This window comes from Eubalaena glacialis, chromosome 1 (assembly GCF_028564815.1).
Source record: "Eubalaena glacialis isolate mEubGla1 chromosome 1, mEubGla1.1.hap2.+ XY, whole genome shotgun sequence".
NCBI classification, from domain to species: Eukaryota; Metazoa; Chordata; class Mammalia; order Artiodactyla; family Balaenidae; genus Eubalaena; species Eubalaena glacialis.
Window position 1 is genome coordinate 49,581,970 of NC_083716.1, and position 25,721 is coordinate 49,607,690.

General features: G+C 38.1%; 1 protein-coding gene across 1 annotated transcript in view; it reads left to right on the forward strand.

Annotated features, from left to right (window-relative positions):
* The window catches only part of PTPN20 (protein tyrosine phosphatase non-receptor type 20), a 62,145-nt gene extending 37,474 nt beyond the window's left edge, over nucleotides 1–24,671 (forward strand). Inside the window, 4 exon segments of the mRNA XM_061190157.1 lie at nucleotides 8,243–8,305; nucleotides 9,154–9,187; nucleotides 9,190–9,214; nucleotides 24,404–24,671. Coding sequence (XP_061046140.1) covers nucleotides 8,243–8,305; nucleotides 9,154–9,187; nucleotides 9,190–9,214; nucleotides 24,404–24,671 — 390 coding nt within the window.
* Nucleotides 24,672–25,721: the final 1,050 nt, after the last annotated feature.

Below are 25,721 nucleotides of genomic sequence, written 5' to 3' on the forward strand. Positions count from 1 at the left end.
GGACAGTGTCTGGAGCGTGGCAGGTGCATCGTAAACATGAGTTCATTTTCCTTTTCTTTCCCTCTACCCACACATACAGTTTTTAGAATCTTGTTAGAGAATGTTGATGATGTGTGCCTATTTTTAATGAACAGAAATACATGCATGTGAGCACATTGGGAAAAAAAAGTAGACTTCAGAGTTAATGAGAGGTCCCTGGGTTTGACTGCCAGTTTTGCCACACATTTTAGATTTTGGTGACTTTCTGCAAATTGCTCATCTTCTCTGAAACTTAGTTTTCTCATATGTAAAATAAGGATAATAATATTGTTGGGTTTGAGTCAACCATTAACAATTCTTTATTTTCCTCCTAAATTTGGAACCAGCTAAGGGATAAACACAAGAATTAGACATATGGTGATTCTACTATGATCTTTATTACTGATTAATTAGGGAATGTGACTTTAGATCTGTGCCCCAAAAGGCCTACTTTTACTGAACTGCTTTCCTGTGCTGCAGAAGTGAGGAGGGGAAGACATTTGTTTAGTTAGCAGGCACTGTGGGGTCGGGGGGAAAGCGGCTCTCACCATGCCCACAAGGAATATGAAAATCCACACCTAAGTCATAAGACAACAGGGGCTATGAGGCATTTGTCCTGGTAGGCAAATTTTGCAGAGTTATCTTGTTATCAGAACAAATGTTAAATCTCTGCTCTCTTAGGCATTATGTAGTTATACCCCAACAGTGACAAACTCTCCCTTGTGATAGCAAATTGGCTGCATGGGTTCTACAACTCTCCATTCTAAGGTAGTATTACATCGGGGGTAGAAAAATGTCCTCTCCCAGAAACTCCCTGGAGGACAGAGGGAGTTTCTTTTTCTCAGAAGCTTGAGCCAGTATCTCCTAGCATTTCACTGTTTCCGCTTCAGTTATAGCCCTTTCCCTAAACTGATCACTGTGGGAGATGCTGGTCCATTAAGGTCTGTCAGGACTACTCCAGGCCATACGGCTGAGAATGAGAGAGGAATGGTTTTCCAAAGCAAACTGAGAGTTTTGTTTTGTTTTGTTTTAACAAAGAATGAATATAAACTGGGAGGTAAAAATATGACAAATGTCCCCAAAATGCTGAAAATTTAAGTAGTATGAATCTGATGTTACCTGTTCCTATAATTAATGTTGTTTTATCCTTTTAACAGAAAATGCATTAGCATAATTTTTATTTTATATATTCTTCATCATAATTAATTTGTTTATATTTGTTCTTATTTTATATTCCTTATAGAAACAGTAAAAACTATAAGTATTGTATTTTGTGATTCTGAGGAGCACTTTTTTTCCCCAACATTATACCTTCTTTAAACTCAAAATGTGTTTTATGATAAATCACCTGTCAGTTTAATTGACAGTGTTTTTCTTAGTGGTATGTAAAATAGTGATGTATTTTACAATTAAGGATGCTTAGATTCGATGGAAAATAGTGGTTCAAAAAAAGGAAATGCATCCATTGTTGCCTTATTGGCTTTTCACAGAGCCTTGAGCTGTCAAATGTTCTTACTTATGCCCGTCTCTACTCTTTTCAGAAATTTTGTCCACCAGAGCTACTCAAAGTATGGTCTTGGACCAGCAACAATCTGTGTTATTTGCAGAAAGATAAGTTTTCTGAAACTGAGAGTAAGCATTTAGAAACTTTCAAAGCAGTTTGATATATTGCTGTGACATCCAAGAGCATGACAGTGGGTTGGCCTTGGTGAACAGGATGTAGACCAGTTTGTGCGTTGTGGAAATCACACAGGGAGTCTTACATGCTGCAAGCTGTATACCAGCTGTGTGTGGCTGACATTTTAAGATTAGTTTATCAATTATAACTCTAAAGGATATGAAAGTCTGAGAATATGTAACCATTTATTTCTTTTTATTGTTATTTTATAGTTGTTTTTATTTTTAAGTAAGCCTGCTTAAAAATCCTTAAAACATTGGGAGCAAACTGGCTCTTCTCTTGCCAACACTGATACTGCTCTGTAGTTGAAACATTCTCGATAGAACTTTCCCCTCTAACAGTTGTTAATTATGTTACCATATTATCACATAATGAAGTGAGTAATCTAAAATTTAGCACATTAACCTTTACGAAATCAAAAATTCTTACCACATCACTAAACACACTGTCCAGTTCATCTGGCAGGGTTCTTTTTTTTTTTTTTTTTTGGTAGCAAGACTTTCTTGATGAAGCAGTGTGTTGGTTTATCTTTTGGGATAAATTCTTTAATCTGTATAACTACCTCAGACTTGTTTTCTTGTCATTGCAGCTCTACTACCAGAACATAATCCTACACAAAACTTAAGCTCCAAATTACATTTGATGACAATGTAGTACTTTGCATTTTTATGCAGTTTAAGATGAGTTAGTTGTGTTTATCACTAATCAAACTGAGAAAAGGAAGAATTCTTCCTTCTTATCACATCACTTTCAAATCAAACATATACTGAATCACTGTGTTAGCAATAGCTGTGCAGTCAGTAAGTTGCAATGGTAAATACTTTGCTACTTTTGTATCGTGAGTTGTTACCACTTCGCATCACTAGCCAGTCCCTGAATTCGTCAAGCTGTGGCTTCATTAGAAAATGGTACTTTAACTGTCTTTTTTTGCCACACCTTCAGCCCAGATTTTCAATAAAGCACCTTCAGTACAGTCTGTCACCATTATCTGGCAATCGTGTAAGGGTTTTTAGTCTTAGCAATTCGAAGTGCTATTTTTTAAGTCTGCAGAGTATTAATGTTACATGTGAAATGTTGAACATGAGCTTTTTATTTTAGTATTCTTTAAAATAATTCTTTTGTCTTGGAACTTATTTCTTTTGTTCTGTAAGTGACAAGTACATTTTAATGGTTTCTTTGCTTTGTTAGCCAGTACATCTTTGCAATTAATACAAGTGTGGTTTTAGCAATTCACAATTAATAATGGCTATAAAACTCAATGTATGAGGAATCATAATGCTAGGTAAAATTAACATGAACTCTTTTGGTCTTCATTTCTTTGTAGTTACTTCCACTATTATCATTTGGTTAACCACTACAGCTATATTCAGAAAAGCTGTGCCTTTTCTTGTCAGGACAATCCAGTGCAGCAGCTTTTGCCATCAGTAAATTAAGGTTAAAAATGAATAATACAAATATATTTTCATAATTTGCCTAATCTTAAGTTACAAATTAACAGACTTTCAAGAAACAATGGTTTTTAAATTCATTGACATTCCATTTTATCAATATTTCCTTTTATGGATCATGCTTTTGGTGTCAAGTTTAAGAACTCCTCACCTAGCCTAAAGAATTTTTAGGTCCTAAAGAATTTTTCCTATGTCCTTTTCTAAAGTTCTGTAGTTTTATGTTTTACATTTAAGTCCATAGTCCATGAGTTAATTTTTTTATAAGGGGCAAGGTTTAAGTAAAGGTTCACTTGCTATTCTTCCTCCACTGAATTGTTTTTACACCTTTGTCAGAAATCATTGGGAATATTTGTATGGGGCCTATTTCTAGTTCTATATTCTGTTTCATTGATCTATGTGTCTATCCTTTTGCCATTATCACACTTTGGATTCCTGTAGCTATATAGGAAGTCTTAATATCCGGGAGAGTGATTCCTTCTCTTGCAAAATTGTTTTAACCATTATAGGTCTGTGCCTTTCCATATAAATTTTAAAATTAGCTTGTCTATGTTTACAAAAAAGCTTGAGGGATTTTGATAGGATGAGTTGACATTTTTACTATGTTGGATCTTCCAATATGAATGTGGTATGTCTCTCAATTTATTTAGGTCTTCTTTGATTTCTTTCATCAGCATTTTGTCATTTTCAGCATATAGCTTCTGTACGTGTTTTGTTAGATTTATTTTATTTCATTTTCTTTGAAGCAGTTGTAAATGGTATTGTGTTTTTACTACCATGTTCATTGTGTGTACACATATGTACAAATGCAGTTGAGTTTTGTGTTTTTAAAAAATATTTATTTACTTATTTGGTTGTGCCAAGTCTTAGTTACAGCACGTGGGCTCCTTAGTTGCGGCAGGTGGGCTCCTTAGTTGTGGCATGTGAACTCTTAGTTGCAGGATGCATGTGGGATCTAGTTCCCTGACCAGGAATCGAACTTGGTCCCCCTGCATTGGGAGCGTGGAGTCTTAACCACTGCACCACCAGGGAAGTCCCCAAATGCAGTTGATTTTTGCATGTTGATCTTGTATCCTATGATCTTGTTGAACTCACTTATTAGTTCTAAGAGGTTTTTTTGTCCTGTTTTGTTTTGTTTTCAGATTTCTTGGTATTTTCTGCATAGACAATCATTCCATCTGCAAGTAGGGACACAGTTACCTCTTCCTTTCCAATTCATTTGCCTCATATTTCTTTTTTCTGGTCTTATTGCACTACCTGGAACTTCAAGTGTGTTGAAAACAGGTGGTGAGAGCAGACATTCTTGCCATCACTAATATTAGGGGGAAAGCAAATTAAAATTATTTGTTCTATGAAAGATGCTATGAAGTGGATGAAAAGACAAGCTACAGACTTGGAGAAACTGTTTGCAATCCACATATCCAACAAAGGTCTCACATCTAGAGTATATAAAGAACACTCAAAACTCAATAGTAAAATAAATAAATAAATAGGCAAGTAATTCAGTTAGAAAATGGGTAAAAGACATGACATTTCAACAATGAGGATGTATTGATGATAAATAAGCACATGAAAAGATGCTCAGCTTCATTAACCTTTAGGGAAGTAAAATTAAAACCATGATATTGAGCTGCATGAGCTGCTTGTAAATTTTGGAGATTAATCCTTTGTCAGTTGCTTCATTTGCAAATATTTTCTCCCATTCTGAGGGTTGTCTTTTCATCTTGTTTATGGTTTCCTTTGCTGTGCAAAAGCTTTTAAGTTTCATTAGGTCCCATTTATTTATTTTTGTTTTTATTTCCATTTCTCTAGGAGGTGGGTCAAAAAGGATCTTGCTGTGATTTATGTCATAGAGTGTTCTGCCTATGTTTTCCTCTAAGAGTTTGATAGTGTCTGGCCTTACATTTAGGTCTTTAATCCATTTTGAGTTTATTTTTGTGTATCGTGTTAGGAAGTGTTCTAATTTCATTCTTTTACATGTAGCTGTCCAGTTTTCCCAGCACCACTTACTGAAGAGGCTGTCTTTTCTCCACTGCATATTCTTGCCTCCTTTATCAAAGATAAAGTGACCATATGTGCGTGGGTTTATCTCTGGGCTTTCTATCCTGTTCCATTGATCTGTATTTCTGTTTTTGTGCCAGTACCATATTGTCTTGATTACTGTAGCTCTGTAGTATAGTCTGAAGTCAGGGAGCCTGATTCCTACAGCTCTGTTTTTCTTTCTCAAGATTGCTTTGGCTATTCGGGGTCTTTTGTGACAAAGGATTAATCTCCAAAATTTACAAGCAGCTCATGCAGCTCAATATCAAAAAAACAAACAACCCAATCCAAAAATGGGCAGAAGACCTAAATAAACATTTCTCCAAAGAAGAGATACAGATTGCCTACAAACACATGAAAGAATGCTCAACATCATTAATCATTAGAGAAATGCAAATCAAAACTACAACGAGATATCATCTCACACCAGTCAGAATGACCATCATCAAAAAATCTACAAACAATAAATGCTGGAGAGGGTGTGGAGAAAAGGGAACCCACTTGCACTGTTGGTGGGAATGTAAATTGATACAGCCACTATGGAGAACAGTATGGAGGTTCCTTAAAAAACTAAAAATAGAACTACCATATGACCCAGCAATCCCACTACTGGGCATATACCCTGAGAAAACCATAATTCAAAAAGAGTCATGTACCACAATGTTCATTGCAGCTCTATTTACAATAGCCAGGACATGGAAGCAACCTAAGTGTCCATCGACAGATGAATGGATAAAGAAGATGTGGCACATATATACAGTGGAATATTACTCAGCCATAAAAAGTAACGAAATTGAGTTATTTGTAGTGAGGTGGATGGACCTAGAGTCTGTCATACAGAGTGAAGTAAGTCAGAAAGAGAAAAACAAATACCGTATGCTAACACATATATATGGAATCTAAAAAAAAAAAAAAAAAAGTCATGAAGAACCTAGGGGCAAGATGGGAATAAAGACACAGACCTACTAGAGAATGAACTTGAGGATACGGGGAGGGGGAAGGGTAAGCTGGGACAAAGTGAGAGAGTGGCATGGACATATATACACTACCAAACGTAAAATAGATGGCTAGTGGGAAGCAGCCGCATAGCACAGGGAAATCAGCTCGGTGCTTTGTGACCACCTAGAGGGGTGGGATAGGGAGGGTGGGAGGGAGGGAGACGCAAGAGGGAAGAGCTATGGGGACATATGTATATGTATAACTGATTCACTTCGTTATAAAGCAGAAACTAACATACCATTGTAAAGCAATTATACTCCAATAAAGATGTTAAAAAAAAAATGATAAAATATCACTAGACATCCATCAGAAAGGCTAATATAAAAAATAATGACAACACCAAATGCTGGTGAAGGTTTGAAAAAACTAGATTACTCATATGTTGCTTATAGGAATGAATGTAAAATGGTATATCCAGTCTGGAAAATAGTTTTAAATTTTCTTTAAAAAAAACAAAAGCAGAACTAAACTAAACTTACCATATAACCTTAGCAATAACACTTGGGTATTTATTCCATAGAAATGAAAACTTATGTTCACACAAAAACCTGTATGTAAGTGTTCATAGCAGATCTATTTATAATAGCCAAAAACTGGGAAACAACCTACATGTTCTTCAACAAGTTTAATGTTAAAAAAATGGTACCTGTCCATACTGTGGAATACTATTTAGCAATAAAAAGGAATGAACTACTGATACACTCAATTTGGATGAATCTTGAGGCAATTAGACTAAATGAAAAAAAAGTTAGTCTCGAAAAGTTAGATATTACATGATTCCATTATGTAATCCCCTTGAAATAACAAAACTATAGAGATGGAGAACAGATTACTGGTTGCCAAGGGTTGGGGGTTGGGGTGGGTGGGTAGTTCTGATGGATAACAGGAGGAAGTCTTGTGGTGGAACTTTTATGCACCTTGATCGTGGTTACAGTTGCATGAATTTTCACATGGGATAATATTTTATAGAACTATACATACTCACACATACATGCCCACTCTCACAAATGATTGCATGTTAAACTGGCAAAATCTGAATAAGCTCTGTAGATTGTACCAATGTCAATTTTTTGGTTTTGATATTATACTCTAGTTGTAGAGGATGGTATAATTGGGAGAAACTAGGTAAAGGATACACAGACTCTCTCTGTACATTTTTTGCAACTTACTATGTATCTATAATTATTTCAATATAAAAATTTTTAAAGGCTTAATTAACATTTTAAATTATTATAGAAATGACATTATATAAATAAAGGAATGCTTATATTTTCTCTGATTTTTATGTACTTTTGGATTATAGTTGACAGTTGACAAACCTTAAATTTCTTGTGGTCTTGCTGCACATGACTCGTCCTCAGCTTACACCACATGTGACTTTTCAGGCAAGTTCAGGAACACCTGAGCTGGTCTATATCTTGTTCCACTGATGAGGCTGCTCAATGTTACACCACTGTCAGATTGCTGTAAGAGTTTCTAAACACTTATTACCAGTTTCTGGACTCATCTCATTGTGGTCTAACAACAGCCCTTTGCAGACCTGCACCGGCTTAGTGACCACACTGGGTAGTGCTGGTCTCCGTGCACAGGTGCAGAATCTGGTGTTGGGCCACTGTTGCTCGGGGTCTCCATTTGAGTTGAGAGGGCTCTTTATATGAGAAACAGCTGTGTTACTGTTGTGGCCAGAAAAAGTCTTCTATGCTTCAGACTTTTGCAGAATCACAGTGCTGCTTTAAGGTCTCCCTTCTGAGAACAGAAAAGTATACACAGGGGCAAATTTGTTGTTATTTCTTTTGGAGAACATTTCTTATTATAAATGATTGCTTCCTACTTTTTCCTGGAAACTCATTTAAACAAGTCTTCCTTATCCATTAGACAAGGTTAAACATAGTACATTTTCTTATGACTGAAAATGAGAACTTTCTGGTTAAATCTTGAGATATCTTTTACTGGAAAGAAGTATGAAAAAAAAAAAAAAAGTATGGCGTACTCCTTTGGCATCTGTGGGTTTTGTGTTTTCCCCCTCTATGGATAATACGAAATTACTGTCATCCTGTTACAGTTCAACACCATGAATATAGTGGGCCAAATGAGAGAACAACGTTATGGAATGATCCAAACAAAGGTAAGTCTCACCACATAAATTCTAATAAGAACAATAATGAATATAAAGATGAACATTGTATAGCACATTACAATTTGTAAAGCTCTTTTGCCTACACAGTTTCATTGAATTCTCACCATTTGAGGTAGACATTAGTTATGCTCTGATATTACTGATGAAGTACTTCAAGTTCAGAGCAATGAAGTTTGTTCCATAATGTCATTCAGACAGCAAGTAGAGGAGCCAAGACTGAAACTGAAGTCCCCTAATGCCCAAACACATGCTTAGTCCATAATGCCATTTTAAGTAACATATCTAAAGTTATTTTCCATAAATTTCTGGATGGCAATTTGGGGATATTTATTTGCAACTAAAATATCAAAGTCACTGACATGTCATAAAAAAGAAATCATTTATGTCACAGATTAGTTATATTAATCATTGGGGGATCAAGAGAATATGGATAATGAAAATAAACAGGTACCCCTAAATCTTTTTTAGGGTTTCTTTAGGCAATGTTCAATGATATGAAGTGTTTCATTTGAACTAGGCTACATCTAAAAAAAAGTTTAAATTTGATTTATCCAGTGAAGATATAAAGAGATTGAGTCAGTTTCCCTTCTGTTCAGTTAAGCTTCAGGTAACTAGTTCTGGACCAAGAATTATATTATTATCATTTATCTTCCTGATATTTTAAAAAATGTATTTACATAAAGAAGTTCTTGGTTAAATGTTTGCTCTTTTTAGGCACTTTTCTCTGTGGTTGAAAAGTACAAATGTGTTTTCTGAAAGTGGATATTGGTTTTCAATTAACATTCCATTGTTTTTCGTATATATATATATATATATATATATATATATGTATTTAGGAGCAGTATATCTTTTGTTATAAAATTGTGCTTGAGTTCTTCAGAAGCTTCTGACTTTAAAGTAAGAAAGACTTCTGTTGCTTCACTCTTGAAATTACCAAGTGTCTTGGAGCCTCCTCATAAAGAACATGTTCGAGCTGTGCTGAAGGGCTTTGCTTATGCAAATGTGCTGTCTTGGTGTATCATTTGACTTTCTTTCTGACAACTCCCTGAAGGCAGCATCATTTGGTTTGGGGTGGACAGTGTTTACCCACTGATCTTACTTAGGTAACATCAAGTACCCTCCCACATTTTCCAATGAAATGAAAGTTACATAAAACAACTGCAGCCTATTTGGTTGAAGGGGTTACAGAACCCAATAAAGGACTTAAACTGTATTATTTAAGATTTTATTTGGAAAGACAGCTGAAGTGAGCTGAGGATTCTGCGGATCACAAGATGGCAAGATCACGTCATGACCTCTTACAGGCATCTTCAAGACAGATACGTATCCATGTTTTTTAGCTAGAGTCTGTACTTGTAGGTGGTGTTTGAAAAACTTAGGTCACTAAAGAGTCCAATTAGGAGGGGTTAACTGTCTATGCAAATTGGCTTCCATTTTCCTATACTCCTACACTCCTCTGGGGCCCCAGGGACCTCGGAGGACAAGCTGCCTTTCTAGAGCAGCTAGACAAGGACCTGTTGGTCTGGGAAGCATTTTCATGGGTGGGCAGAGTTCCTCCTCTCCATCACATGAGCACATTGGTGAACGGTCCAAAACTAAAACAGATGTTGATATAGAAAGTCCAAGAGGAAATTTTTGCCCGTCTTGAGTTCTTTCCTATCCCACCCGAACACTTAACATATTACTCAGTCTGCTTTGTTAAAAGCAAATATTACATTCTACTTGCCTCTTACTCTCTGCCCTTTAGCTAACCAATAAACTTTGATATAAGCTGTATTACGTACTTCTGAGTATCTGTTACACCAGATATATTTTTCAAACTAAAATCTATGATAATTATTTTTTTCTTCAGAGTTCCATTAAATCATTTATTTCCATTACTGCCCCACCTCCACTGTAACATTTAGAAGTTGGCTTTGGGAACCAGATTTTGGAAAACCAAGTTCATAGTTGTGAAAACGAAAACTTCCATATTCTGTTTTTGAAAAGATATGGCCATTATTATATTCATCTTATTATAGGACTTTGCCTCATACAATTACAGTGATATTTTGGTCAAGAGATTTCAGTGACCAGTTATACTTGATTATAAACTATAAAGCAAGTGATACATGTCTCTGTATGATGTAATTCAGTGGAGATCAGAATAGTCTATGCATTATATTGGGAAAGTTTCTAATATTAATCTGTAAATCTTGAATTTTTAAGAGAAGTATTTTGTTCCCTTAGCTGAATGAATACTTGAAATGGTTGAATTAAAATTGATAATTCTCATTTTAAAAATAATTATATGCTGGAAATGTACGTTATATTAAATGGAATTGATGATTTTGCCTATTTACATTGTATAAATAATAGTCTATGCTAAACATTAATTTAATTTTGATGATTGGCTTTTAATATTTGTATTACTAATTTTATTTTCTATTATTGTAAAATAATAGATATAATGTACAATAATATTTCTGAGAAGGATTCTATGCTATTATTTAAATTAAAAGATTTACTATGTATTGCCTGAAATATTTTTATTATTTGGGCCTTGAAATGTTCTTGCAAAGAAAAATTCCACAATTCTCAATGGTAAACCTGTCTCTTCTTTAATGTGTGCCTCATTTTTATAGCTGGACTAATTTTTAGTTTTTCAGGGAAATTAAGTAAATATGGCAATACTGATTACATTTGTTTTTATTTCATTTTTGGGATGTGAATTCCAAACTGAAAAATTTTTTTTTTAATTAATTAATTAATTTATTTATTTATTTTGGCTGTGTTGGGTCTTCGTTTCTGTGCGAGGGCTTTCTCTAGTTGCAGCGAGCGGGGGCCACTCTTCATCACGGTGCGCATGCCTCTCACTGTCGCAGCCTCTCTTGGTGAGGAGCACGGGCTCCAGACGCGCAGGCTCAGTAGTTGTGGCTCACGGGCCTAGTTGCTCCGTGGCATGTGGGATCTTCCCAGACCAGGGCTCGAACCCGTGTCCCCTGCATTGGCAGGCAGATTTTCAACCACTGCGCCACCAGGGAAGCCCTGAAAATTTTTGACTAATTGAAATACTAAGTTTTGTACCAACAATAAATCAATTTTTGCCTAGGATATGAATATGAAATTCCCATTGACACCTTTGTGAGTAGATGAATGCTTATTTAGAAGAAATTTTAAAATATTTAAGTATATATTTATAAGCATATATGCATATATTAACTTTCAACTTTAAATACATATTTTTTAAATTGTATGCGCTTGATGAACTTATATGTTGAACCCAGACTTTTCAGGAATAAACATTGTAGGTTTTATTCTCATATAAGTCTTAGCAATTTATTTTTCTTTGCACCTTTCACCTCCAATCTGTCTAAAACACTGTTGAATTTTCAATTAAGTTTACAATTGTTACTCAAAGGTCATTTCAGTAATTTATTTATGTTGAAAAATCTCAAAGGAAAACACCTTAAAAACTCTAAAACAAATAAGTTTCATTTCCTACTTACTTTTTCTTAATCCCTGGGAAGAATTAATTTTCTTCCGTGTTGTCTTGAGGTTCAAGTAATTGAACCAAAAAATTGGAAAACACTAAGTAAAAACAGGTCAGTCGTGGGGGTGATGGATTGCTCAGTGGAGTACTCAATTAGTCCACAGCCACAATCAAAAAGCAATAACCGATGACCTCATAATGAAACAATTTGAATTAGAAGGAATCTTAAAAGATATATAATCTTTTAACCATCTATCTAACCATCATATCTAAAACTTGAACATTTTTTAGACACTACTAGCAAGCAACATCATATTTGGAGCTGAGAAACTAGAGCCTTCCGATTAACAAAACAATACCTCCTGTTAGCACTATAGGTGAGTACTGCTCTAGAGTTAACCAGCCAATGCAATAAGATTACAAAAAGGTATAATTGCTATAAATATTGGAAAGTTGGAACACAGTAATCTTTTGTTTGGATATTTTGCCCACATAGAAATAGTAGACTCAACTAAAGTATAGTATTAGAAGATTCATTATGAAGTATGGATAAAAGATATCTATGCACCAAAAATCTTTCTCTATATCAGGGGTCAGCAAACTATGGCCCACAGGCCAAATCTGACCTATTGCCTGTTTTTGTAAATAGAGTTCTATGGCCATTTCTTTATATATTGTCTGTAGGTGCTTTTGTGCTACAATGGCAATGGCAAAGTGGCAGAGATCATATGGCCCATAATGCCTAAAATATTTATTATCTGGCCCTTCAAAGAGAAAGTTGGCCAACCCCTTTTATATATATTTAATAGGAAAAATATCTCTGAGCAATAGGGATATGTACCATATATATTTTATAAAATGTATAAAATACTTAAGATTAAACTTACCAAGAACTTGACCAGTTCGTATTCTGAATGAATAGTAAATGAATAGTAAATGCATGAAAAGAACCATGATATTTTTGAAAAGAAAAATTAATTGTGAGGAAGGGAGAGGGTTTCCCTTAGCAATAATCAAAGTATTGTCTAAAGTCACAGTAATTAAAACAATGTGAAACTGGTACAGGGATACATAAATGGCTCAATGGAACAAAATAGTCAAGAAGTAGAGTCCACAGACTCATATATATTTGTGAATATTTAATGTATATTGTATGCTAAAGATAGCATTCCAAATCCAGAGCTTCAAAATACATGAAGCAAAAACTGATAGAACTGATAAAACTGGAAAGATAGAAAAATCTGCAATTATAGTTAGAGATTTCACCTTTTAATAGTTAATAGAATAAGTAGAAAGAAAGTCAGTAAGGATATAAAAGATTTGTATAACACTATCAACCTGCTTGACCGAATTGACATTTGTAGAGAGCACTTCACCAAACTACAGCAGAATATACACTCTTTCAAGTGCACGTGGAACATTCACCAAGAGAAATTATATTGGGGGTTCAAAAAGTCTCAATATAACTCAAAGGAAAGGAACTGTATAAGTATGCTTATGGAATTAAGTAGAAATCAATAATATAAAAATATTTCAAAAATTCCAAAGTATCTAGAAATTTAACAGTGTACTTCTAAATAACTTATGGGTCAAAGAAAAAAAGAGAAATTAGAAGATACTTTGAAATAAATGAAAACACAACATATCATAACTTGTGAGATGCAGTGACAAAGTTTAGGGGGAAAGTCATATTCTTGGTTGGGCTATGCTGAATTTGTTATGTCTGTGGGACCTCCAAGTGTCTCTGCAAGTCTAATATTAAAAGGATTCCTGGGCTTCCTTGGTGGCACAGTGGTTGAGAGTCTGCCTGCCGGTGCGGGGGACGCGGGTTCGAGCCCTGGTCTGGGACGATCCCATGTTCCGCGGAGCGGCTGGGCCCGTGAGCCACAATTACTGAGCCTGCGCGTCTGGAGCCTGTGCTCTGCTAACAGGAGAGGCCACGATAATGGGAGGCCCGCGCACCGCGATGAGGAGTGGCCCCCGCTTGCCGCAACTGGAGAGGGCCCTCGCGCGGAAACAAAGACCCAACACGGCCATAAATAAATAAATAAATAAAATTTTTTTAAAAAGCACTCCCTCCTTCAAAACTATCAGTTTAAAAAAAAAAAAAAGATTCCTGAGCTGAAGACCTAGATATTAGAGAGTGTTTGCCTTGAAGGTGATGTTTGAAGGCATGGGAATGGATGAGCTCCCTAAAGGAAGTGAGATGGAGGCCAAGGGCAGAGCCCTGGGGAATGTCAACATTCATTCCCACTTTGACTGCCCTTCATGGCCCAGCCTAAGAGCCACGGTTCTTCTTCCATGAAGCCTCCTAACACTCATCTCTCCCTCCTCTGATTCTTTCATCAGTGCTTTTCAAAGTCTGTGGTGAAAGGCCTGTTTTATTTACAAACAGATAGACCCCAAAATAGCCAAAATAGCCAACAGATATTTACTGGAAAGTGTGGTGGGTTAACAGCAATTGAAACTGGATGAGTATCACTACCGTCCACTTCAAAAGTGAGTAAGTGCAAGCAGCACTTGGTAAGGCCTAAAGGGGTTGGAGCAGTCTAGTTCCTATCTACTCTAAAAGCAGACTAGCCAAGACTCTTTTCCAGGACAGAGTCCCACACTGAGGAGAAACTGTAGAATCAAAAGTGAGCAGAACAGGGATAATAGGGATGAAGAAAAGAGAAAGTCCATATAAAAGTGAGTGAGGGGAACAGAGCTGGAAAACCTTTTTAATGTTTTGAAATATAAAAAAGTTACGAGAGAAACTATAATATGCAAATGACTATATGACCTAACAAGGTAGATATAGTCACTTAAAATGGGTATACTATAGGCAAAAAATGTTTAAGTGATTTTGGTAATAACTGGTAGAGTAGTATTGGATTATCATTTTGAGCCTATTGTAATACTGGGTAAAGCAAATGAGTAATTATGTGATGTTTGAATTCAGTTATCCTCTGTGTCATTGTGAATGAGGACTCTAGATGTAGAAGAAAAAAGATACAGGTGTAATACAGAAGTTAAGTAAAAACCCTATAGTTCTCAATTGAAAATAACAATATGAACCCAGGAAGTATTTAGATGCTAGATAGATAGATAGAGAGCCAGATGCTTTGTCAACTTAAATGTCCTAGAAACAGTGACCAACTTAGTAAAAATGAGCATCCCTAGTGCCCAGATTTTGATTTCTAAATCTTGCAAGAATGAAAGTGACATAGACATTTTCAGACACAACAAAACTGAGAGAGTTTGCCTCCAGCAGAGTACCCTAAAGGAAATTCTAAAAGTTAAAATGCCAGAAAATTATCCCAGATGAGTTAAAGATGGAATTAAGAGCAGAGAATGGGTTAAATGTTTTGTTGGGTTTAAAATATACACATTGAATTAAAATACATTACAGGGACTTCCCTGGTGGTGCAGTTGTTGGGATTCTGCCTGCCAGTGCAGGGGACACAGGTTCGAGCCCTGGTCTGGGAATATCCCACATGCCGCAGAGCAATGAAGCCTGTGCGCCACAACTACTGAGCATGCGCTCTAGAGCCCACGAGCCACAACTACTGAGCCCACATGCCACAACTACTGAAGCCCGTGTGCCTAGAGCCCGTGCTCCGCAACAAAGAAGCCACTGTGATGAGAAGCCCGCGCACCACAACGAAGAGTAGCCCCCGCTCGCCGCAGCTAGAGAAAGCCCGTGTGCAGCAACAAAGACCCAATGCAGCCAAAATTAATTAATTAATTAATTTAAAAAAATACAATACGACACTAACATACTGGTTGGGAGACATATAAATAGATTTAAAATGTTCTGAGGTTCTTGGACTATTCAAGAGAAGGGTAAATTTATCAATTAATACTAGATTTTGATAACTTTAAAATGCTTCTTATAATTTCTATTGTAACTACTAAAAGAACAGGAAAAGTGTATAAGTTCCAAATTAAGAGAAGGTAAAATATAGGCAAGACAGGACAGAAAAAGAAACAGAATGTGGTGCAAATAAAAAGCATATAAAAAGAGTAGACTGAAGCCCAAAGATATCAGTAATTATAATAAGTGATAAGTGGATGAAATGCTCAATGTAAATGATGAAAAATATCAAGAAACAAATTTAAAACATAAGGATACAAAAAGGCTTAAAATAAAATGGTGTAAAAAAGGATGCAAACACTAGGCAAAAGAAAGCTAGCATGTTATATTACTTTTAGACAAAATAGAATTTTAGCAAAAAGCATTACTAGAGAGGTTCTCTGGAAATATATGACCACTCTAAATTTGCATGCACCTAATAACAGGGCCCTAAAATATATAAAATATATATACAAAATAAATGAAGCATATATATAAAATAAAAAACTATAAAGAGAGAGACAACTACAAAATAATAGTGAGGGGTTTAAACCTCTCTTAGTAATTAATAAAACAAGCAGACAAAAATCAGTGAGACTATAGGAAGAAGACAGCCATCTACAGGCCTCAGAAGAAACCAACCCTGCCAACACCTTGATCTTGGACTTTTACCCTTCAGAATTTTAATAAAATAAATTTCTGTTGTATAAACGGAAAAAAAAAAAAAATTCAGTGAGACTACAGAAGAACATGATGTACCCAGTTGACCAAAGAACATATATAAAACATTGCATCCAAGACTGCCGAATATACTTTTTTTCAAGCTGTCATGACACTTATACCAAAAATGACCCTGGGCCAAAAAGCAAATTTCAATTTATTTCAAAATAATTAAAATCATAAGCAGTGTGTTTTCTAAACCAAATGCAATTATGCTAGAAATTAGTAACAATGATAACTGGAAAAGCCACATATATCTGAAACTTAAGAAATGTACTTTTAAATAAATAACGGGAAAAAGGAAAAATCATAATTGAAATAAGTTTGAACTGATAATGAAATTAGTACATTTAAAAACTTTTGTGAGAGAGCTAAAGCAATATTTAGAGGAGAATCTATAGCCTTAAATACATATATTAGGAAAGAAAGGACAAAATTAGTAAGCTAAATAAGCATTGATCTCAAGAAGTTAAAGGACAGCAAAATTAACCAAAGTAAAGTAGAATGAAGTTTAGACTAGAAATGAATGACATAGAAAACAAATATATGATAAGGGGAATCAACATAGCTTGATCAAAACTGCTTCTAGTAAGACTGATCCAGAAAAATGAGAGAAGGAACAAATAAAAAGCAAGAATGGAAACAAAGGTATTTCATTATAGAATCTGGAGACTTTAAAAAAAGAAAATGCAGGCTCTAAAAGCAAAGGCGATAAAAGAAAAAATAAGTAAGTGGGAGTATATCAAACTAAAAAGCTTCTGTACAGCAAAGGAAACCATCAACAAAATGAAAAAGGCAACCTACTGGATGAGGTAAAATATTTGTAAATCATATATTTGATAATGGGTTAATATGCAAATATATAAAGAACTCATACAACTCAATAGCAAACAACAAAAACAAACAAATGATAAACAAAAATCAAGCAAGCTGATTTAAAAAATGGGCAGATGATTTGAATAGACATTTTTCCAAAGAAGATATAGATGTCCAACAGGTACAAGAAAAGATGCTCAACATCACTAATCATCAGGGAAATGCAAATCAAAACCACAATGAGATAACATTCACGCCTGTTAGAATGGCTATTATCAAAAAGACAAGAAATAACAAGTGTTGGCAAGGATGTGGATAAAAGGGAACCCACATGGACTGTTGGTGGGAATGTAAATTGGTGCAGCCATCACAGAGAACAGTATGGAGTTTCCTTAAAAAATTAAAAATAGAACTACCATATGATCCAGTAATTTCACTTCTGGGTATTTATCCAAAGAAAACAAAAACACTAATTTGAAAAGATATATGTACCCCCATGTTCATTGCAGCATTATTTACAATAGCCAAGATATGAAAACAACCTAAGTGTCCATTGATGGATGAATGGATATAGAAGATGTGGTATATATATATACAATGGAATACTATTCAGGAGCAAAAAAGAATGAAATCTTGCCATTTGCAACAACATGGATGGACCTTGAGGGCATTATGCTAAGTGAAACAAGTCAGACAGAGAAAGACAAATACTATATGACCTCATATGTGGAATCTAAAAAACAAAACAAAACAAAATAAAAACCAAGCTCATGGATACAGAAAACAGGTTTGTGGCTACTAGAGGCAGGAGTTGGGGGTGGATGAAATGAGTGAAGGGGGTCAAAAGGTACAAACTTCCAGTTATAAAATAAGTCATGGGGATGTAACATACAGCATGGTGACCATAGTTAATAATACTTTATTGCATATTTGAAAATTGCTAAGAGAGTAGATTTTAAAAGTCCTCATCACAAGAAAAAAAATTTTTAACTTGTATGGTAAAGGATGTTAACTAGACTTATTCTGGTGATCATTTCACAAGATATACAAATATCGAACCACTATGTTGTATACCTGAAACTAATATAATGTTATATGTCAATTATACCTCAATAAAACTGAAAAAAAAGAAAGTGAGAGAATATCAATAAGTTTATGCCAACACACTTGAAATGGACAGATCCCTAGAAAAACTAACAATCAAAATAGAAAATCATAATAGGTAGGTCTAAAATTTCAAAGAGGGGCTTCCCTGGTGGCACAGTGGTTGAAAATCTGCCTGCCAATGCCCGGGACACGGGTTCGAGCCCTGGTCTGGGAAGATCCCACATGCCGCAGGGCAACTGGGCCCATGAGCCACAACTACTGAGCCTGCGCGTCTGGAGCCTGTGCTCCGCAACAAGAGAGGCCGCGATAGTGAGAGGCCCGCGCACTGCGATGAAGAGTGGCCCCCGCTCGCCACAACTAGAGAAAGCCCTCGCACAGAAACGAAGACCCAACACAGCCAAAAATAATAAATAAATAAGTTAATTTAAAAAAAACAAAAAAACATAAAATTTCAAAGAAACTGATTCATAATTAAAACCATTCCACAATAAAAAAGTAGGTGGCTTCACTGGCAAGTTCTAAAAAATAATTAGAAGTGTCTCCAATCTTATACAGTTCTTTGATAGAAAAGAAAAAGTTTAGCATAGCATTGATACCAAAACCCAAAAAGGAAACTATGAGAACACATCAGGTCAATTTTGACTCATGAACATGTATGCATATATCCTAAACAAAGTAGTAACAAATTGAACCTAGAAATGAACTGCTAGGGGATAATTTTTAAAGAAAGCATAATTATTACTTTCATAATATTAAATATACACAAGTCAAAATGTGTATTTAATTCATCAATTAATGAGGGAACCCATAAGCTAGTTCTAAGGAAAATTTTAAAATATCACACATAATTAGGTATACAGTAAGCTACAAGGATATATTGTACAGCACAGGGAACATAGCTAATATTTTACAGTAATTATAAGTGGAGTATAACCTTTAAAGTTGTGAATCACCATATTGTACACATGTAACTTAAACAAAAATTAAAAATTAATTAAAAATTAATATTAAAAATACATAATTAATTAAAATTAATACAATTAATAACAATTTTAAAAATTACACATAAATGCTGAAATTTACAAATAGATGATAAACTGGCTTTTACCATAATGGGTGAGAAGAAGAATGAATTGTCTCTCCACTGGGCAGATTTAACTTACATGTCTATGGATCAGAATCATTTGTATTGCTATCAATTATCTGCAATTACAGAGTTGTAAAATAGCTCAAAGACTATGAAAGGTACAGTACCCATAAAAATCAGAAAACCTAAAATTAAGAAATTCCTAGTTTTCCATTGAGAACACCAAGTAATCCTTTTGGTCCATTTCAAAGCTTTTTACAGTTTTTCCTGGCAATATAAAAAGGATAAGATATCATGATCAAATTGCATTTATTCTAGGAATGCGAAACTGGTTTAACAATGTAAAATCAATGAATGTGATTCATCACACTAATGGATTAAAAGAGAAAATCCTACAGACAGCTCAATAGATGCAGAAAAATTCTGATGAAATTTGATATCCATTTTTGATTTTGAAAAAGAAAATCCTTAGCAAACTAAGAACAGAAGGGAATTGCTTTAATCTGCTAGCTGATAGCTGCAGCAAATTTACAGGTGATGTTCATTTAATAGTAAGACATTCTTCCCTCCTACAAATCAAGTGCTGTCTTGGACTTGCCTTCTGAAAAATGGGTAGGCATGGAACTGGGAAAACTGAGTCCACTACACAGTCAGGCTTGGATAGAAGCCCCAAGGAAACAACTAAATGTCTCTTGATGCAAAAGATCATGCCTTCCTCACTGGTGATGATTCTTAAGTTCTTTCTCAGATATAGAGGGAGTAGATTTGGTCAATTTTACACCATAGAGCACCTTCAATATTCTCTAACAGTATCCTTTCTGCTCAGGATCACCACTGTGATGTCAGCAATCCAGAACCAATCCTCTCACAAACCCAATGTAGAAAAGGTACTTCACAGGTCAAATACAAATGCCTATGTTAGCAGTATTTTATTCTGTAGGAAAGTACATCTGAAGAGCCCAGTACTCTAGTGTTAAGGTGCTTGTTTACAGGGAATTCTGCCTGTATGAAGCTGAAAGCAAAGCAGAGTATTAAAGCTCTTTGCAACAAAGGGCCAAATCAAAGAGACACAGCATTCCAGAGTCTGAGCGTTACCGGCTCTACAAAACAAAATGGTGTGTGGGTCCCTTAGTGACTGTCCAAGCTGGTCTGCCACTGAGCACCGGGGCATGGTGGGGCCTGCCCAGGATGCCTAGGCTGACATGCTTGTGGGAGCAGCTTATTTTTATGAGACTTCTAATGACCTCTCAGGGGAGATAATGTCTGTGCCCGCTGGCACTGACAGCTGCCTCCAGAGCTAAGTGATGGCATTTGGGCACAATGGCCACCCCCTAGCTTCTCAGGTCAAGTTCTGTGGAAAAGAGTCATCCAGGGGGTAAAGAGACTGCCAGGCTCCTGCAGGAACCATGAGTAAGGGATTTGTAAGGGAGGCCTGGGGTTGACCAGGGTTGCTCACGTTTCCTCTGGCTGTTGACCTTCTGGGAACGTATGTCAGGTTGAGGGAGGGTTGATGGAACAATAAGCTGTAAAAGCAAGTCATATAAAGCAGTGCAATAAGAACAAATAATCTGGGAATACACTTTTGTCGGGGTTCATCAGTGGTTTTAGTGAGAAGAAAAGAGGCCTCCGTTCATCACGGTAATGACAAGGCCAGGGCTGGATCTGCACCTGTGCCCAGGAGGGTGTCCTTCCCCGAGCGAGAGTGTGAGGAGGGCAGGAACCTGAGGGGTAATGCTGGGACACAGGCTGGGAGATCCTCCATAGATCTGTGGGCAGAGGGGCACCCTGGGCTGGGGAGGCTGGTTTGCCGTAGTTTGTTTGATTGAGACTTCTGCTCCTGGAGAATCACAAACATACACTTATAGTGCCCTCACCCTTTAGTCTCACTCATGCGCTCCCTGGTTGCCCACACCCAGATCCATGGACAGTCACGCAGGTGTGATCTGCTGGCACTTCTCTGCTTTCCCTACCACACACCTTTCTTCTGAGCAGGGCAGGAGGGGACAGTGTCGTATTCCACTTATAGCCCTCTCCTTGAAATAGGTGCAGATTTGTGAAGCATTATACACTTTTTTTTCACTCTCACCCCTAGACTCTTAGAGTGACTGTTTGTACCACTAATACTACAGCAAAGACAACATTATATAATTATTAATTGATGACTTTCCTATGAGCTCTCGTGGCTTGCCTGTGCTTTACTCTGCTTTGAGTCACCATTACCCAGCATGATGCCTAAATAGAGTAAGTCCTCAGTAAAAGCTAGATGAATAGACAATGAATGAACAGAGAAATTGTGATTACTTACTCATCATGTAATGTCAATATTTTGGAGTGTTGTTCATATCATAGGCATTGGTTTATGACATGAGCATACTATCCTGAAATGCTTAGTCATATTCCGCAGAAACCAGTCCCATGAGAGTCGGTAAGAGAAGGGTTCTTGGGAAATACTGCATTCCACGTGCTTCTGTTGGAGTTCCACAGTGCACATTAGTATACTAGCATCAGACAGACCAGGAGGAGGACTTGCATGTAGAAAATGCCACCCGTCTCTTAGCCTCTGGTATGAAATTATGACTCTAGGAAGAAGGATGAGTGAATTAAATATTGGAATGTAATAGCAAACTTGCTTTTGTCTCTTTAGTGGATATATAGGAATTCCACTACATTGATTAGAGCTCATCCTCCAATAGTTTTTCCAAGATGAGCTCATGAATTCTGTATTCTCTGATGTCTGGTGTATTTGAAAATGTCTTTATCATGCATGACGTTTGGCTCTGTATAAAATTCATGTGTTATTCTTTTCTCACTTGGAGGGTTTTGTAGACACTGTAGACATTTTGTAAACATTCACTTACCTTCTCATAGCATTGAATGTTGTTATGGAGGAACTTGTTGTGTTGAAAACATAATTCTCATACAAATAGACAGGGAGCACAGCTCATTGTTTCATTTACCTCATTAATGGCCGAACCAGCAGGAAGACCAAAGGTCTGGGTGGGATTATTTCCCCAAGCACCACCAACTCACTTTTAAACTGCTTTTATTCTCCTATTACCTTTTTCTTCTCCTTCTTCTTGTTCTTCTGTTGGCCTCTCTCTCCTTTAGTTCTTATTTTGTGGAATCATAATTCTCATCTAGTGAGTATTCTTCAGCTGCTGGTTGCCTGTTTCCTCTCCTCTGGTGTCTGAATGGTATCCATGGTCGTTCCTTTCCACTCTGACAGGAAGCCCTTCTCTCTACAGTGAACACTGAAGGGTGGTGTTGGTGTTGTCAGGGCTGGCAGCTTGGACTTCACTCTGCTGTCTCTAAGCATGTCCTCACCAGTGCTGTCCTCTGTGTCCCTGCTCCTCAATTTCAAATAGTTCATATTTTTGAATGAGTGAATGAATGTCAATACCTTATTTTCAGGGTGCGTTTTCCTAGTGTTTTGGTGAACCAGGTCACCACAAATGCTCGTTTGCTGTTAGAGAAACTGAGTGAACTAGTAGCTTAGTATTGTCACAGAGGCCCTTAGGAGTTCTCCTTTATCGTGGAGTGAAAAGAGATGCTTTGCACTCTCACGATGCATTGCCGACGACTAGAGTTGTTAAGTAGATAGCATTTGACATTCTCTTGCAGACCATCTCCCAAGAGAGGCAAGCTGGTAACAATGTACAGTCACCATCTTGACTGCTGTTGCTGTTTGTATAAGGCATTTTGGGAAATCTCTGTTAAGCGAATCCTTCTGAACTTGGAAATTCTCTTTTGCTTAGCTTTTTCTGTTGATAACAGGTAAACCAGAGGTGGCTGGCTAAAAATAAAAAAAGTCACGGTGTAGGTCAACCCTGGGTTCTGCACTCCATGTGTGTAGTTGCTCAGATATGTCAAAGTGCCTCGCCCTGTGTGTCCCAGAGCTGATGGTGGAAGGTGAACATCCGATTCAGAGCCCTGCTCATGCTGGAACCTGAGCAGACATGACTCCCTCACTGAGAACGATCAGAGGGAGAACAAGGAGAGAAAGTGACAGTCCTTGAGTGAGCATAGGGGCTCACCATGCCCCTTCATAATACTGTTGCCAGGTGTAGCACACTGTCCACATTGGCCTGGCTTTTGCGTACTTGGCCTTACATGGGCCCAGTACACAGTGTCCTCCTGTGTGGTTGTGGTCTGTGTGTGTGTCCCTCCTGTAATGGGAAGTAGGATCATGGCCATTCCTTAAGTAGAAGTGGTTGTTCATCTTTCCACAGACAGTAGTGAGACTCTGAGGCCCATTCCTCGTCCCTGGGTCAGAGACACTTTGATCCACCCAGAGGACAAGCCATCCTTGTGTTCCAGGCTGTTGAGAAGGAAGGGTGGGTACCAGGCTCGGCGGGACCTGGTTACCAGGAATAGCTTTCATTTGTCTCTTTCTCGGGCGTATGCCAACTTCTTTCTCACCCAGGGTCCCTTCAGACAGGGCAGGTCAGCACCGGGCCGGGCTTAGAGCAGGCACAGCTCCCCTCAGAACTGTTATTCTCTAATTTCCCACGTGATTTTCCTCTTACAAACCAATCCATCCCACCTGAGAAAAGGAAAAAAAAACAGACCACAATAGTAAAAGTTTACTGTTGGGATGATAATTTCACTACTCACCTCTGGATTAACCTTGGTCTAACGTATTTCCAACTTGACTGCATTCATTCTGTATTGTCCATGCTTAATGTATTTTCTGGCACCCAGTAACATTAATTAAATAAGTGGCTATATAAATGACATAAGAACAGGCAGCAGGGCGAGTTAATCCTAACTCTAAGTATTAGTTGAACGCCTGTTCTTTGCGTGACCCGTCGGGGAGAGCAGTGCCAGCCACCTCGGGACATGAGGGCTGTGCCTCCCTGCTGAGCAAGATCTCAGCACAGAGGATGCTCTCATCCATTACCCCATCGGAAGCTCACAGGAACCCCTGAGGGAGAGGTTTAGTGGTCCTTGTTGGAGATGAGGACTCTAAGTCACATGTAACTACAGCCAGAGCTGGCTGCTGTGATTCTCCATCCCTCCACGCTCCCTCCGCTCTCTGGTGGGGCTCAGGGTTCCCCTGTTTTTCTGCTTGGATTTGGAGCTGACAGTGAGCCTCCTGCTGGACAGAAACATGGCCACCCTGGCACTTCCTGTGTGTGCCGATTCTCCACCTGCCAGCAGCACTGGCCCCCAGAGCCCACGGAGCCCAGAGCACCTACTGGTGTTGGCTCAAGGTGGCTTCTATGGGGCCGGAATCCTCAAGTTCTCACCCCTCCAGGCCGCTCATCCCCGTCCCTGGTCAAGACTGGCCTGGAGTTACAGGCAGCTTCTGCAGTGAGGGGAATCTGCAGTGAGCTTTGAGAGGGTGGGTTGTGCTCTATCAAAGAGGGAAGGTGGGAGGCCATCGATCAGGGCTTGCCTGGATCCTTTATCACCACCTCTAAATGGTTTCCTGCCACTAAAGCCTGTCCCATCTTTGTCAGCCCCCTCACCACCACATGGTACCCACACGCCCACGCCAGCAGTCATTGTGTGTGCCCGTCTTGGGGAGCCTGCACCTCTAATGAGGTCACTCTGCTCAAAGTTTGGCGTGGCTCCACGCCACGTAACCAGTAAGTTCAAACCTCCTGGGTAGGCCAACTGTGCACAGCCTTCTGCCTCCCGGGGAAGGAAACCAGTGGAGAGCAGCCCTCACATCTAGGTCTGGAAGGGGTAAGCTGGCAAACGAAGTCTGCTTTGAGGTCACCGGGGTCAGCCTCCAGGACAAACAGGCCCTGCTTACCCTGGGCCCAGGCACCAAGGTGGGGGCAAGGCTGCAGGGGCCGCAGGCCAGAAACAGCTGCCCACGGGGCCTCCAGCTTACGAGGTACTTGCTCAAGCCAAAGAATCTCCATGACCCAAGGCCGTGCTTGGACTCTCAGGGCGACAGGAACAGCAGGCCAATAGCTTCCAAGGCTTGGAGACAGATCCAGCACGAGGGCAGCCCTGAGCCCACAGGGACACTTCAACCTGGAGGGTCTCCATGGAGGTCGTACCTGCTGCCTGGGGTGCGGTGCGGTGCGGTGCCCTGGCCGGCTCTCCCCTCTCGGCCCTCCCGTGGAGCTGAGCGCGCTGCTGGCACTCAGCAGATCATAAATCACCGTCCCGCAAGGCTTTCAGCTGGGATAACTCCACAGCTGGAGGAACTTTCTTTTTTTCCCCCAACCTTAACACATCATAAAACACAGCCGTTTAGGGAATGAGAACAACCAGGAGGTATATTTGCCTCAGAGGCTCTGGTCCTAAGAAAGCTTGGAAGGTGAGGTTTGGAGTCTGATACATCAGCCTCACCAGCAAGCACGAGAACAGCCATTTCCCCGGGTCCCCAGGCACCTTCTGAACAGCAGGC